Consider the following 15,326-nt stretch of genomic DNA (forward strand, 5'->3'; position numbering starts at 1 on the left):
CAATCAACAGGTTACTTAACAGTCATGCACTGTATGGTGAAAAGTATTTGGACATCCCACCAAATTATAGAGTTCAGGTGTTTCAGCCACACCCATTGGTAACAGGTGCATAAAATCAACTACATAGCCAAACAGTCTCCATTGATAGATAATGGCAGTAGAATGGCTTGTACTGAAGAGCTCAGTGACTTTAAATGTGGTACTGTCATAGGATGCTACCTGTGCTACGAGCCACTGCATTAAATTTCTGCTCTGCTAGATGTACCCCGTCAACAGTTAGTGCTATTACTAGGCTCGCTCGCCTTTTAAGGCGACCGACTTTTAAGTTGACCACTTCTTAAGGCAATTCAATATGTAGATCAATTTGATATTTTATACAACCTCATTAATTTGGTTATATTGCATTTGAGCGGTATTACTTTAATACTCATAGTTTCTGTTATTTTTGTGATGAAATGTAAACTTTTTTTCTATATTGAGGTCGCCCTTTTGAACCCCCTTGATATTTACTACGTGGTGAGGCATTTGTACTCCATCAACATTAATTATTTCCAGAGACATAATTTTGTCTATTTTTCCAGCTCATCGCGCACAAAAGCAAGGGAATGATGGGAGCACCAGAACTCTGCTCACATCATGTCGCTTCGTACCGCAATCTGCAAGTAGTAAGTCTGTGATAAGCGGAATACGCTCGCTTTCCACTCACGGGACGGAAGGACAATCCCGACCGCTTTTATATAGTAAGAAAAAAGAAGAAGATATTGCACAGTCTGGAGTAGAAAATCATCTTTTACCTGGAAAAACGAAAATACAAATCCCATCGTGCATTGCAAAATGGACGGGCATGTGTGAAACTCCGCGCCTGCGTAGCACTCACGGGACGGAAGGACAATCCCGACCGCTTTTATATAGAAGGATTGTGAAGTGTAGATTAGATTAGGTTGTTTATTTATAAAAGCACATTTAAAACAACAGCGGTTGTGCCAAAGTACAAAAAAGCATTAAAAAAAACACAGTACAAACATTCATGCAAAAGCAGTTTAATAAAACAACCAATTACAACATCCTCCACAATCCCATTATACATAGTGAAAGGCAGAAGAAAACAAGTAGGTCTTAAGCCGACTTTTAAAAACCTTGATTGAGGATGAAGACCTGATGTGCAGAGGCAAGTCATTCCAAAGCCGTGAAGCAACAACTGAAAAAGCTTTGTCTTCCCTAGACTTCAGCCGAGATCTTGGCACTACAAGGAGCAGTTGTCCAGATGACCTCAGTGCTCTTGGTGACACATAGGGGTGATGGAGGTCACAGAGATATTTTGGAGCGAGACCATGCAAGGCTTTAAAAACAAACAAGATTTTAAAATCAATGTGACACCTCACCGGTAGCCAATGAAGAGAGGCTAAAATGGGGAAGATGTGATCCCGTTTTCTCAACCCAATCAAAATTCTAGCTGCCCTATTCTGAACCAGCTGAAGGCACGACAGTGCAGATTTTGGCAGAACCACATATAAGGAATTACAATAATCTAGTCGAGATATAATCAATGCATGAATGACTTTTTCCAAGTCCTTCTGTAAAAGAAAGGATTTTTGTGTAGAAATGTGCCTCAGTTGGTAAAAACTGGACTGTACTACCATGGAGATTTGTTTTTCAAAACTTAGTGATGGCTCAAAGATGATACCTAGTTTTCTGACATCATTATGAATCATTGCTGCCAAAGGTCCTAAGTACATGCCGATTTTAACTGCAGATGTGGTAGGACCAAAAATAATGACTTCTGTTTTATTTTCATTTAATTGCAAGACATTTTGTGCCATCCAATATTTAATATCCTGAAAGAATTTCAACAGCTTTTTTACAGATGAAGTGATGTCAAAACTTTGAGGTACAGCTGCGTATCATCAGCATAACAATGATATGCAACATCATGTTTGTAAAAGATGGCCCTCAAGGGAAGCAGATAAAGGAAAAATAGAAGGGGAGCCAGGATAGAACCTTGAGGGACACCTTGTGTGAGAGGAGCTGGCTGAGAGAAATTCCCATCTATGTTAACAGACATAGATCTGCCTTTTAGGTAGGACACAAACCAACCCAGTGCACAGCCTTGAATGCCTACTTTATCTTCAAGCCATTTTTAACAGAACTCCATGGTCCACTGTGTGAAATGCCGCACTGAGATCCAGCAAGACCAAGATTGCAGAAGAGCCAGAGTCCAAAATTAATAGAATATCATTTGTTACCTTCAGCAGAGCCGATTCAGTACTATGAAGTTTTTTAAAACCTGACTGAAACACATTGCATACATTTTTGTTCTCCAGGTATGAAATTAACTGCAAAGAAACTGCTTTCTCCATAATTTTGGACAGAAATGGAAGCTTAGAAATAGGTCTATAGTTTGAAAGAGCTTTAGGATCAAGTGTGGGCTTATTCAGCAAAGGCTGAACAATTGCATGTTTAAAGTTGTCTGGCATTCTACCGGATTTTAGACAGTTGTTAATAATAGCCAACACAATTGGACTAAACACTCTAAAAGTACCTTTAAATAGGAGTGCAGGTAAGATATCTAGCGGATAATTGGAAGGTTTTGTATGGAGGATTATATCAGTTAGCTGAGAAGAGTCAATAGGTTGAAAGGAAGTAAACTGGCTGTGTATTGGCCTTAGAGTGACTGTTGTCTTCCCACAGTAATCAACACTTGGAAGAGTAATGCTGGAACAAATGGCTTGAATTTTATTTATAAAATAATTTAAAAAAAAGCTCACAGGTCTCAGGCGTACTGTCAGGGAAGCCGCTGACTGGTGCCTTTAAAAGGGTGTTTATGGTGCTAAACAGCACCTTAGGTCTCGAGGCAGCATTTGCAATTAAACACAATAAAAAAATGTGATTTTGCTGATGTCACAGCCTTGTGATAGGACTTCCAACAAGTTCTAAGAATTTCATAAGAGACCTGCAGTTTGTCCTTTTTCCACCTCCGTTCAGCCTGCCTGCATTCCTGTCTGAGCGCACAAGTGGCCTCATTTAGCCAGGGCTGAACACTGGATTTTTCCTTGGCTCTCTTTAACTTTAAGGGTGCGACTAGATCCAGAGTATACGTACAAGTGAAATCGAGAAGCTTAACTATATCAGTAATATCCTGACACACAGAGGGCTTCGAAAACCAAGGGTAAATGACTGTCAGAAAAAATATCACAGAATGTCTGTGCTGTGTCAGCATTTATGCAGCACGAAAAGTGCTGTGATTTAGTGAAATTGATGGGTGGACACAAAAACTTAATTTCAAAAACAACTGCAAAATGATCAGAAATGCCGACGTCGGAGCTCTCCAGGTTATTTGCAGGAAGGCCAAGTGTTAGAACTAAGTCCAATGTATGTCCTCCCTGATGTGTGGGACTTGACACCACTTGAGTGAGAATTAAACGAATCCACAAGACTTAAAAAATCTTTAACCAGCGGTTTTGTCGGACAACAAACATGAATGTTAAAATCTCCCAGAATCAGCATTCTATCAGCGCATGACACCATGAAAGATAAGAACTCTGAGAACTCTGGAACAAAATCCTTATTATATCCAGGAAGTCTATAATCCAGTGCACACAATACAGAATTTGTAATATCAATTTTAAACAGCTGAGCCTCAAAACTGGAGAAATTGTCTACAGTCAAAAGTCTACATTTAAAACGATATTGAAAAACAGTTGCAAATTGTAAGTGTCTTGGATCAAGAGCAGCTCAGCCACAAAGTGGTAAACCACCCAAACATAACAGAGCAGAACCGCAGAGTAACGGATGCCTGAACAACCTCAGTTGTCTACTCTTGATGTGGAGGGTCAGTGGCTTTACTTTGAGCCTCTCTTGGATGTCTCTGCTTTTCATCCTGTCTCAAAGTGAGAGCCCCGCCACCCTGTGGAGAAAGTTCATTTTGGCCACTTGTACCCACAATCTCATCTTTTCGGTTAGTGCTCAAAGCTTGTTATTATAGGTGAGAGTAGGTATGTAGATTGGCTGGTAAATTGAGAGCTTTACCTTCTGGCTCAGCTCCTCCTTCAAAACTTTGGATAGATATAGTAACCGCATAACTGTGCTTTCCACTGTTGGACCACAGTCTAATCTTTGTCAGCATTTCAAAACCTTTGCTGATCAAAGCCTAGGTGAAGCCCTGCCTTCCTCTTCTGAGCTGCCTAATGGTTTGCCGTAACCTGTTTATACAATTGTGTGCCACTAACTTGGTGGCAACAGCTTGGGGAAGGCCCTTTTCTGTTCCAGCATGGTTGTGCCTAAAGACATGGAGGAACTAGAGTGGCCAGCACAGAGCCCTGGTCTCAACCATATTCAACACATACTTCCTAATGTGTTGGCTTCTTCTTAATCCTTGTGGTGCAGTTAAAAATACTTACAAATTCAAAGAAGGTTTCTGGTGAAGGGGAGTTATCACGATTGGATTGCTGTACACGCTTATATAAATATACGTTAAAAAATTGGGTTTCTTGGTAGTAAAATACATGCCATATTGCACAGAACTGGGGTGGGCCAATTGAAGATCAGACTACAATGTGCCGCAATGCTTCAGTTCACAAACCATAAATGAGAAAGTGCTGACACAGTGCTCCAGCCCACTTAAAGCCCTGGGGAACAACAGGAGAGACTGGCATTTCCTAATGAGTTTAAATGCTTGTGCAACTCAATAAAGTAGTCCCTGTGGACGGAACACAGAGGAGGAAGACATTGTACATAGATTGCCACATTGTTTCTTTTCACCTGTTCTTTTCCATACATACAGTGCTTAAAACGTTCAGTTCATTGCATGTACCGTATAAATGTGCACACTGTAAACATCAGTTCTGTTCTTAATAATAAGTTAAAGTAAACCAGTATTCAGTATATATTGCTTTTTAACTAACCCCTCCTCCAAAACTTTGTAGCAGTACACAATTTCAGATAAAAGCTTAACATTCAGTTCTAAATGAACTTCACATTTTTACAGTTAGCCCTACAGGGTGAAATTATATTTATACCCAAAATTCCCGTTATTTCTACAAATCGCCTGTTTGAATTCAAAAGAATACAGCTTCCTGTAAAGTTGTGTTTTCCTATGACCATCAACAATGCCAAGGTCAGTCAGAAAAACAAGAATTGATCTACAGCACAAATGTTTTACTAATGTGTAGATTGTATTTAGCATATTCAAAATTAACTAATATTAGCCCCTTGTTAAAACAAATGGCACTCATTTATTTACATAGTTCTTCTGGTACATCCAATTAACTTATGACACTATAGCTACATTTCCTGAGCAAAGCCCTGTAACACAGCTAGAATGAAAGCAAATATAAAGAAAGACACAAAGAATGCTAAATGGTAAGATTACTAATTTATAGAAACAGACCTATATTGTTTTTTGTGGTGAAATTTTTCCTTTGTATATTAGTTTTTTTATTGTAAAATGTACTGTATATTAATTTCATTTCCATTTTAGACACTTTTTTTCATAATTTTATATAAATATACATTACATTTATTTTTTAGTTAGTATTATAAGAAGACCTTTGGAAATGGTAATGTTCTTGAGTAAGGCACTTCTGTTAAAGTAGTGTGCTAAAATAGTGAGCTATAAAATCCATAAATAAACAAGGTATTAATTCAATAAAACATGAATGGGTTTGACATCACTGTCATAGCCTTGTATCCAAAATTCAGTTTCACATTTTTCTTACTTTAGCAATAATACACAAGTATAAGCAGAAAGAATCTGCACTTTTTTTGCATTAATTTGTATATTAGTCCCTAAGGATTTATTATACGACAAAGGGCTATGTAAATCTGTTAGCTGAACAGTTAAATCTCCACTTTAAAACTTCAAAGTCACATATTTCAGCAATATCCATACACAATTGTATGAATCCAAAATTGCAATGGTTATGGCATTAGCATATCATAACTTAACATTTTCAAGCCAGCTTAATACAATTTATTGTCGAGGTGAGGCTGGGACCTGTATCAGCAGCACTGTATGCAAAGCAGGGTGCCAGTCCTTTGCAGAGCCTACTAACACACACATCCAGACTCGCAATCACACTGGGGTAAATTTAGGGTTGCCAGTTAACTCAATTTGCAGTTGTTGGGGGATGTTGGAGGACAAATCATGCAAATATGTGGAGAAAGTCCAAATTCCAAACATAGCATCTTGGTTATCTACATTAGGTTTATCTGTGGATCACAGAGGAAGGGTAGAATCTGTTTTGTCAGATTTTGTTTAATTCAGTTATGCACTATTGCTACAATATTTTTAATCAGCACAAAAGTATAGCCTTTGGAGAAGAATGTTTCAGTGAGGAAAAGAGGCTGCAAAGTACATTTCACACAGCAACAAAGGAAAAGATAGCATAGTGCTGAACTATAACTGTCAATCATTATGTTATATATTGTGTTCATACTAAATTACCATAGTAAACGCTTTGTTTCAGCTGTATTGACTGTATTGTCATTTAACATTCCCATGCTGTGCAGCTGATAATCATTTCAAATTATGTGAGCTATTTAGTGTTTATGTTAAGATTATGCTTCCATCAGATGATTATTTACTGAATTTTTCTGCTTTGCGATAAATTTTGTGTAGATCTGCTATTCACCTGGAATCCTTTACTTCAAAGAAGCTGTAATTGCACACTTGATCTTAAATAAGCACTTCTAATAATAGTGTCACAATATAAAGGATATGAATTTTCACCATAGATCTACATTTTACAGTAATGTAAAATATCAAACTTATGCATACATGGTCAAAATGCACAGCATAGTTCAAGTCCTTAATTTGGCTTGTTATAGTTGTCAGACACTGGAGTCACTCAAGGAAACACTATGCAAACAATCAAATATGTAAATCAGAATTTAAACTGTGGTCAAAAGTGCTGTGCAACAGGATTGGTAGGTAAAATAATTCATAACTTTGAAGTTTTGAAATCACAGATGTAGGGCCAAATATACAAAGTGCTTCTGCCAAATGTTTAAAACCCAGCCATGATAAACCATATATACTCCTCTCCACATTTATTTCATAGTTTGTTCTTAGACAAACTAGATCATTTCACGTATATTTATTAAATTAATATTTTGTTTTTATTTTATTATTTTTAACCTGCTGAGCTTACATTAATTAATGATTATGTTTTGAAGATGCTGATCAGAGACTTTCCTGTTCTGTTTGTAGTGTTTAAATATGGATCATTGAGTTTCCTTATGAATGCTTTGAGGTTTATGTACAAAATAATGAAAAACTAAATAGCTGGATTGAAAAAGTAAGTGTTTGTCTTGCCTGAAGATACTTCTCAAGGTAAGAAAGCAATTGTTAAATTTTGAATATTTTCCCGAACTGTTCTTTATTTAGTATATTTATTTGAAAATGTTTGTGTTTGATCTGGCCAGCTGCAACTTTAATACTGATTTATTTGAATCATGTTGGATAGTCCACCTCATGTAAATGAAGAACTTACTGTGTTTTTTTTTCTGCCTGGTATCAGACAACTATTAAATATGTTTATAATATCAACTGTATTTATGTAAGCATTTTATCGAATTATAGTTTTACTTTGCATTCTAATAAAAATGTTGCTTGATTCATGTGCAGAGACTTTTAATGTTAAGTGATTTGTTTATTTTGCTCTTTTTAAACTTTTTAAAATTTTTTGTAGTGCGTTCTTGATTTTTGAAGTTCTGTTGAGCTTGTGTTAAAATCTGTGTGCACTCAGAATATCCGTAACACCACTTTATATAGACAACAACTAAACTTAGCCACATTGCTTTTCAGAAACAAAATATTTTCAGTATTTATTGTACATAATAATTCATTGGTTTCTCTGCATTTTTTAGTTTCTACACTAAAATGGATTTTGAGTGGAGTAGTCCTTTAAGAGCTGTCCATTTTACACTCATTTCCCCATGTTTTAATATTGAAGTTAGTTGTGGCAATCATCCTGACTGTCTCTGAAGAAAACTGTAATCCCAAACTAAAATGCTTTAATGAAATCCAGACTAACTTCAGTCAGTTTTGAGTCATGTGAAGTGACTTTGTTTTCTATTTTAAGCAGTTATTTGTGAAAATGCTTGAGTTGTATGTTTTCTCTTTTGCATGTTTAGAAATACCTGCTAGACAAGTATAGAAGACAGGAATGCAGAAGTAGTATGCTAGTAAAATAAAATTTGGAGCACAGGCAGGAAAATGTTTTGTTCTATTAGTTCTTTTGTGAAACATGCAACATTGCACAGTACTTCATCAACACAAGTGATTAATATGGCCAACAAAGTCTCTGTAAAAGTGTAGTCCTTCAAAAATCACCAGTATATCACAAATGCTTTTCCCCTCATATACTGCTGAAAAATTTATAGCTAGAAATCATTATTCATTTGTGATCATTTAGTGAGTCTGCCTTTGTCCCATGGAGTTGTTTAGATTTTATTAAAGGACTGCTTTATTAATTCTGAGCTCTGGAGCAGTAGTTGGCCATAACCATAACCAGTTAACCATAAAATAATATGTTGTTCCTCTTGATACCTACCTTATGTATTTATTTATTTTATCATAGAATTCTCAGGACTAGGAGAATTTTCATCCTTCTAGTCCTTCAGGCCACAAGAGTATTGTATTAAATTCTAGCACTGATCAGAAAGTCAAGCTTTTCATTGATATTGGTTTTCTCAATTGTACTTTTTGTCAAGACATATTCACTTCCACTTTGGTTGAATTTTTTAACAGAAGTTATCTGTCCTGCTTGGAGTGCTCTGAAACCTTCATATGTGTATATACTATGGATAAAATAAAGGATAATCTACTCCATTATTTATTTTGCATGCAGGTGATTTTATGATGGCAGGTACAGGAGAAGAACTCTTTATCAACAACAAGTTTGTGTCTGAGACTCAGTTAGAAGAAAGACGCAAAAAAAGGCAAGAAGAATGGGAAAAAGTGCGCAAGCCAGATGATCCAGAAGGTAATTGGAATGCTATTTCTTTGAACTGATTTAGAACAGATTTCTGTTTAACAGTGGAGTGATATTTTAAGTTGTGAATAAAAATAGGCTTTCATTTTAAATGTGGTGTCTGGAGAGGCCTCAAAGATATATTACAAGTTTTAAGAGTGAAGAAGGGTTTGCCACGATGCATAACAGATTCTCTAATTTAATCTGTCAGTCTAAAGGTTTACTGTATGTACTCACAACATCAGGCTTTTAGAGAAAGTAGTCATGTCAGCTGCATCTTTACATTACAGCATTAGGATTAAATTAGTCTTTTTTCATATAGTTTTGAATATTTATGTTTTTTGGGTTATACACATTAAATAATACAATAAATCGTAGTTAGATGTTTTATGTAAAATTTATTAAAACTAAAACTAAAATTGTTACTTGATTTTATTTTCTGTAATTTGTGTGTATTGAAATTTTGAATTATTATTGATTTACAGTAATCCCTCCTCGATTGCGGGGCTTGCGTTCCAGAACCCCCCATGATAGGTGAAAATCCGCGATGTAGAAACCATATGTTTGTATGGTTATTTTTATATATTTTAAGCCCTTATAAACTCTCCCACACTGTTTATAAATATTCCCCACACAGTTATACAGCATAAACCCTTTGAATTCTCTTAAATATTAAGTAAGATTCATTGAAATTATGTATGTAAACACACTGTTTACTGTATATACAGTAAAACCTAAATATTATTTTAAAGATATTGAGTGTCTCCGATATCACATATGTTACAGCCATTACGATAGACAGGCCACCAGCAATAAATACGTACAATGCAAGAAAAATAGTATACAATAAATGTGTGTACAGTGACACTAAACGTACGTACATGTAGTGTAAGTAGTAAATTAATTATGGTTACTCACCAACAATGACACAATGACTTGTCCGATAACGATGAGTTTAGTTTTACTGCACAACAAAGGAGAGCGTTACAGCTCTTCTAAAGGAACCTCTTCAGGCGACTGTGTAGCACCGCCGTTGTTCTTCTTCCGGTAGTCTTCAATCCATATCCCTAAAGCAGATTCCATCCAGACTACTGCCTTATTACATCCACTTACAACTCGTTTTGCACCCTGGTTAAAAGGACACTGCGGCCGTAGATCTTATATTCCTTTCCTACTTTTTAAATAAAAAGAATCGTAGCCTCATTGATGCCTTAATGGCTTCCTACAGCGGTGTAGCTTTTCCCTTCCTTCAACATATCCAAAACTTTTACCTTTTCGGCAATCGTTAACATTTTCCATTGGCGCTTGGGCACGGCCCCTGAAGCAGTAGCAGGAGCAGGTCATTTTGGAGCCATAATGAAGGGCTTGACTATGCACAAAGATGCACACAAAAGAGCACAAAAGTTAACTCTTTACACAGCGAAACACGTTGATGCTGAATGAGTGAGACAAGACTTCCTGGTTAACGGCACGAAATCGAATTCGGCGCTCCGTCGCTAAGCCAGTCAGCACACAGGAACTTAACTGTGTGCTCTGATTTTTTAGCTTCTCAGCCATCCACCAATAGCGTCCCTTGTATGAAATCAACTGGGCAAACCAACTGAGGAAGCATGTACAGGAAGTAAAAGGACCCATTGTCCGCAGAACCCGCGAAGCAACGAAAAATCCGCGTTATATATTTACATATGCTTACATATAAAATCTGCGATAGAGTGAAGCCGCGAAAGTCGAAGCGCGATATAGCGAGGGATTACTGTATTTGCATCTTTGTTTATTATTATTTATTATTTATATTAAATAATACATTTTTATTGACTTTAAGTTACAAATTGAAATTTGACTCCCATAAAAAATTTTCAAGGTTTGTAACATTCAGGAAACTTTTATCTTTAGTGATATACTATGCTAATGAGTACATTTGGTAGAAAACAAGTACCACTTTTTGTTTGAACGCGACTGCATATCTTTTAGTCATTTGCTCGTCATTACACATTTTGTAGCATTATTTACTGAATTATTGCATTTCTGACCTTCAAAGAAGAATTGATACGTTTATTTTTCCTTTTATTATTTGCAGTAAATTTGAAATTTGTCAGATCATAGTAAAACACCTTGCAATTGGTTGTCTCTGGTTCATTTCTTACATGGATTACTATACTGCTCAGCTTCTACTCCTTTTTGTGCAGATAAAATAATCCTCACTGTCATTATTAGTAAATAATTAAAGTTAACTGTGCAATTTCTTAGGCAGTAGTGAGTAGCTAGTATAGTTTGTCTAACTTGTATGCTATAGTTCACCTTCTTTTCTCTTCACCATACTCTTTTAGTTACATTACAAGTTGTGAAAACTAACAGCAGCAACATACACAAAACAGAAACTATCTACAGTACTGTTGATCACACTTAGACACCCTATATCATCATCATTGGCACTACAGCCCACGGAATGCTTTGACCTCTTCAACCTCTTTCACCTGTTTTGTCTTATTTTGGACTTAACTGAAGAATTTGGAGCTCTTTTGAGTCCTGCTGAATGTCATTTGACAATCTTTTATGTGGTCAGTATCTCAGTTTCCTTCCCTCTGGATTTTTCTTCAAAACATCCTTTAACACTATGGTTGGAGTCCATTCTCTGGACATGTTTTATCTACTTGAGTTGCTGACTTTTAATTTATATTACTGAGGTTCTGGTTTATTAGTTAGCCAGTTCTTGGTTTGTTGTGATTCTCAGTATATCATGATTATTTATGGCTTCATATATTCTTATCGGAGTTTTCCATTACCAAGTGGCCCAAGCTTTCTTATCATTATTTGTGAAGCTACCTGTTATAGCTCCATATATGACCACGGGTCATACCTTAGTCTCATATATTCTTATTTTTGTCTTATTAGCAATTCTAGGGAACCTGGAGATAGGTAATAATACATAATTACATCTGTTTCCTGAAGTTAAGCAACTTATAGCTTCCAGATATAATTAATTTTTAATTGAGAATGGCCCAAGTACTTATTTTTTTTCATTGCTTACACTATAGTACAGGTGTAATTTTCCCATATGCAATTCATTACCCCCGTTCGACTTCATCTCATACAGAGCTACCACTCATGTATTTAATTACTTTGTTGCTTACATCATTTGAGTCATGCTTCAACCCTGAGAAGGCCTGTAACATGCTTTCTAGAAAGAAATATATAATTTTGCCATTTTGATTGCTTTGACTCTTGCTCATTAAAATCCATATAGCTACTTTTGGTGTTCGGTCTCATAGCTTTAAGTATTTTACAAAGTAGGGTTGATAGCTCAATGCGCAACTATCTGCCTGGAAAAATCAGATAATTTGTTTTGAAGTTTTCTTCTTCTATGACAGTTGCTTCTACCTCAGTTTGTGGATTATATCCCACACCTGGTTTTAAAGCAAAATATTTTCTTTTACCCTTTTGTGTACTAGACTTATATATCATACAAGACTTATTTAATGACAGCCATGGACTATAGAAGGGTGTGAATGGCACACTGAGATTGCTGTAGTACACAATATTACAGGAGATCACACCTCTAGTAGTATTTGGTAATGTTATAAAGGTGATTAAAAGTTATTCAAATCTAATTTAAAATTGTTACAAATCTCCACTCGGTGTTGGCATCAAAGCCTAAATTCAAATCTGCCTAGTCATGTTAAGCACTTGAATAAATATCTTGACAACAAACAGTAAAAGTTACAAATTTACGACAGAAAGGGCCAACATTGAAAGGATATAATGTGCACTTACCTATCAAAAAGCATAGAACTGATTCACACCATACATAAAGAAGGCTTTAGAAAGTTGATTGAACCTTAAACCCAAGATATGAGATAGTGAATTAACAGTTCTGTATTCATTATAATTAGCAACATTATTTTTAAAAAGGGATCTTTTTACCTTTTTGTAAATAAGAAAAAAGTGCAGCTGTAATTATTTAGTTTTTTACAACATCCCCAAGAACTTCTATTTTAAGTTTTTTTTTAATTTGGTCATTTTATGATTCATGTTTATAATATTCCACCTCAGGTTAGTCGCAAAAGCATTTATGCAATGAATAAAATATTTTCAGCTTCAACCAATGTCTCAACATGCTTATTTCTATAATGTTATTAACTTTGAAAGGTTTATTGATTTCTTTATTAATATACACAATTTGTTATCGTTGTTATTATTGGTATAGTGGAAAATGCCATGATCTTAGTTTGAGGTCATATCTCCCCCTCCCCCACCAGATACCAAAGAAGTTTAACATTCATGTACTTGTGAGTACATTTAGATTTCTTTATGATACAGGTTTTTTTGCTTTTGATCATAGTATCTAGACATGACAGTTACTTATTTTTAAAAACACTTTACGAGGATAATTTCATAAATTAGGTGGGCTAGGATTCTTCCAGTTAAGCATGATGGGCAAAATAGTATAGGTTACCACAATAGATTTTTTCATAGAATTATGTTGTCCCAACTGGTGTTTCTCCAGTTATTGTTATTAAAGTGTTAGAAATGATTTTTGTTCCAAGGCTGTTTAAGATTCATTCAAGATGCTCTGAATGCAGAGCATTACCAGAACATGACCTAGTGAGGTGGGAACCTCTTGACACTTTCACAATTTAGAACTTTTGCTGGATACACAATGTGCATGATGTACAATTTTCTGCTGAATTACGGAATGGTGTGTGCAAATTGAAGAATAATGTATCATATCAGTGACTGAGTTCCATTCCTCATCTAAAATCCTAATTGAAAGATCCTTTTGCCATTGCTTGTAAGATCATCTTGGGGTACATTCATTCAAATATATTGGTACAATTTAGATACAGTAATCCCTCCTCGATCGCGGGGGTTGCATTCCAGACCCCCCCGCGATAGGTGAAAATCCGCGAAGTAGAAACCATATGTTTGTATGGTTATTTTTATATATTTTAAGCCCTTATAAACTCTCCCACACGGTTTATAAATATTCCCCGCAGAGTTAAACAGCATAATCCCTTTGTATTCTCTTAGATATTAGGTAAGATTCATTGAAATTATGTATATAAACACACTGTTTATATACAGTAAAACCTAAATATTATTTTAAAGATATTGAGTGTCTCCGATATCACATATGTTACAGCCATTACGATAGACAGGCCACCGGCAATAAATACGTACAATGCAAGAAAAATAGTATACAGTAAATGTGTGTACAGTGACACTAAACGTACGTACATGTACTAAGTACTGTAAGTAGAAAATTAATTATGGTTACTCACCAACAATGACATGATGACTTGTCTGATAACAATGAGTTTAATTTTACTGCACAACAAAGGAGAGCGTTACAGCTCTTCCAAAGGAGCCACTTCAGGCAATTGTGTAGCACTGCCGTTGTTCTTCTTCTGGCAGTCTTCAATCCAAATCCCTAAAGCAGATTCCATCCAGACTACTGCCTTATTACATCCACTTACAACTCGTTTTGCACCCTGGTTAAAAGGACACTGCGGCCGTAGATCTTATATTCCTTTTCTACTTTTTAAATAAAAAGAATCGTAGCCTTCAACAAATCCAAAACGTTTACCTTTTCGCAATCGTTAACATCTTTCGCTTGCGCTGGGCACGGCCCCTGAAGCAGTAGCAGATCGTTTTGGAGCCATAATGAAGGGCTTGACTATGCACAAAGATAAACACAAAAGAGCACAACTCTTTAGACAGTGAAACACGTTGATGCTGAATGAGCGATACGAGACTTCTTGGTTAACACTGCATTCAGCAGGCAGGAATTTAACTGCGTGCTCTGATTGGTTGGCTTCTCAGTCATCCGCCAATAGCGTCCCTTGTATGAAATCAACTGGGCAAACCAACTGAGGAAGCATGTACAGGAAGTAAAAAGACACATTGTCCGCAGAACCCGTGAAGCAGCGAAAAATCTGCGTTATATATTTAGTTATGCTTTCATATAAAATCTGCGATAGAGTGAAGCCGCGAAAGTCGAAGCGCGATATAGCGAGGGATTACTGTACACCACTTATATCTTCAAAATTAGCCAGTATCACTTAAGGAACAGAAATTGATGGAATGTTTGGAAAATTAGCCAGATTAATTTTGGTTTAATTTATAGCTTGTAAATCTCTCTATCATAAACAAAAATTTTGGAAGGAGATGATACATGATTTTCTCAGAGACACTAACATCCCACGAGACAAGGTAAGTGAGACGAAAGGACAGCTGCTGCACAGGGTTTTAAATGATCGACACGCAGCATGACAAACAGAACACGCAGCTCAGCTGCAGCAGCAAGACAGCAGCTGATCCGACCACATCTCCTTGGCTAGCATTCAGCACCCCCTT

The 15,326-nt window shown here is 36.1% G+C and overlaps 1 protein-coding gene across 4 annotated transcripts in view; it reads left to right on the forward strand.

The window, feature by feature from the left end:
* psme3ip1 (proteasome activator subunit 3 interacting protein 1) overlaps positions 1-15,326 on the forward strand; it is a 116,513-nt gene that overhangs the window by 22,461 nt on the left and 78,726 nt on the right. For 3 of the 4 annotated variants that reach the window (XM_039762971.1, XM_039762974.1, XM_039762973.1), the window contains exons 2-3: positions 7,208-7,330; positions 8,850-8,984. In XM_039762971.1, coding sequence (XP_039618905.1) covers positions 8,858-8,984 — 127 coding nt within the window. In that variant the 5' untranslated portion in view covers positions 7,208-7,330; positions 8,850-8,857. The remainder of the gene's footprint in view (positions 1-7,207; positions 7,331-8,849; positions 8,985-15,326) is intronic. The other variant, XM_039762972.1, reaches the window with a different exon arrangement.

The sequence above is a fragment of the Polypterus senegalus genome, chromosome 9 (genome assembly GCF_016835505.1).
Source record: "Polypterus senegalus isolate Bchr_013 chromosome 9, ASM1683550v1, whole genome shotgun sequence".
NCBI lineage: Eukaryota > Metazoa > Chordata > Cladistia > Polypteriformes > Polypteridae > Polypterus > Polypterus senegalus.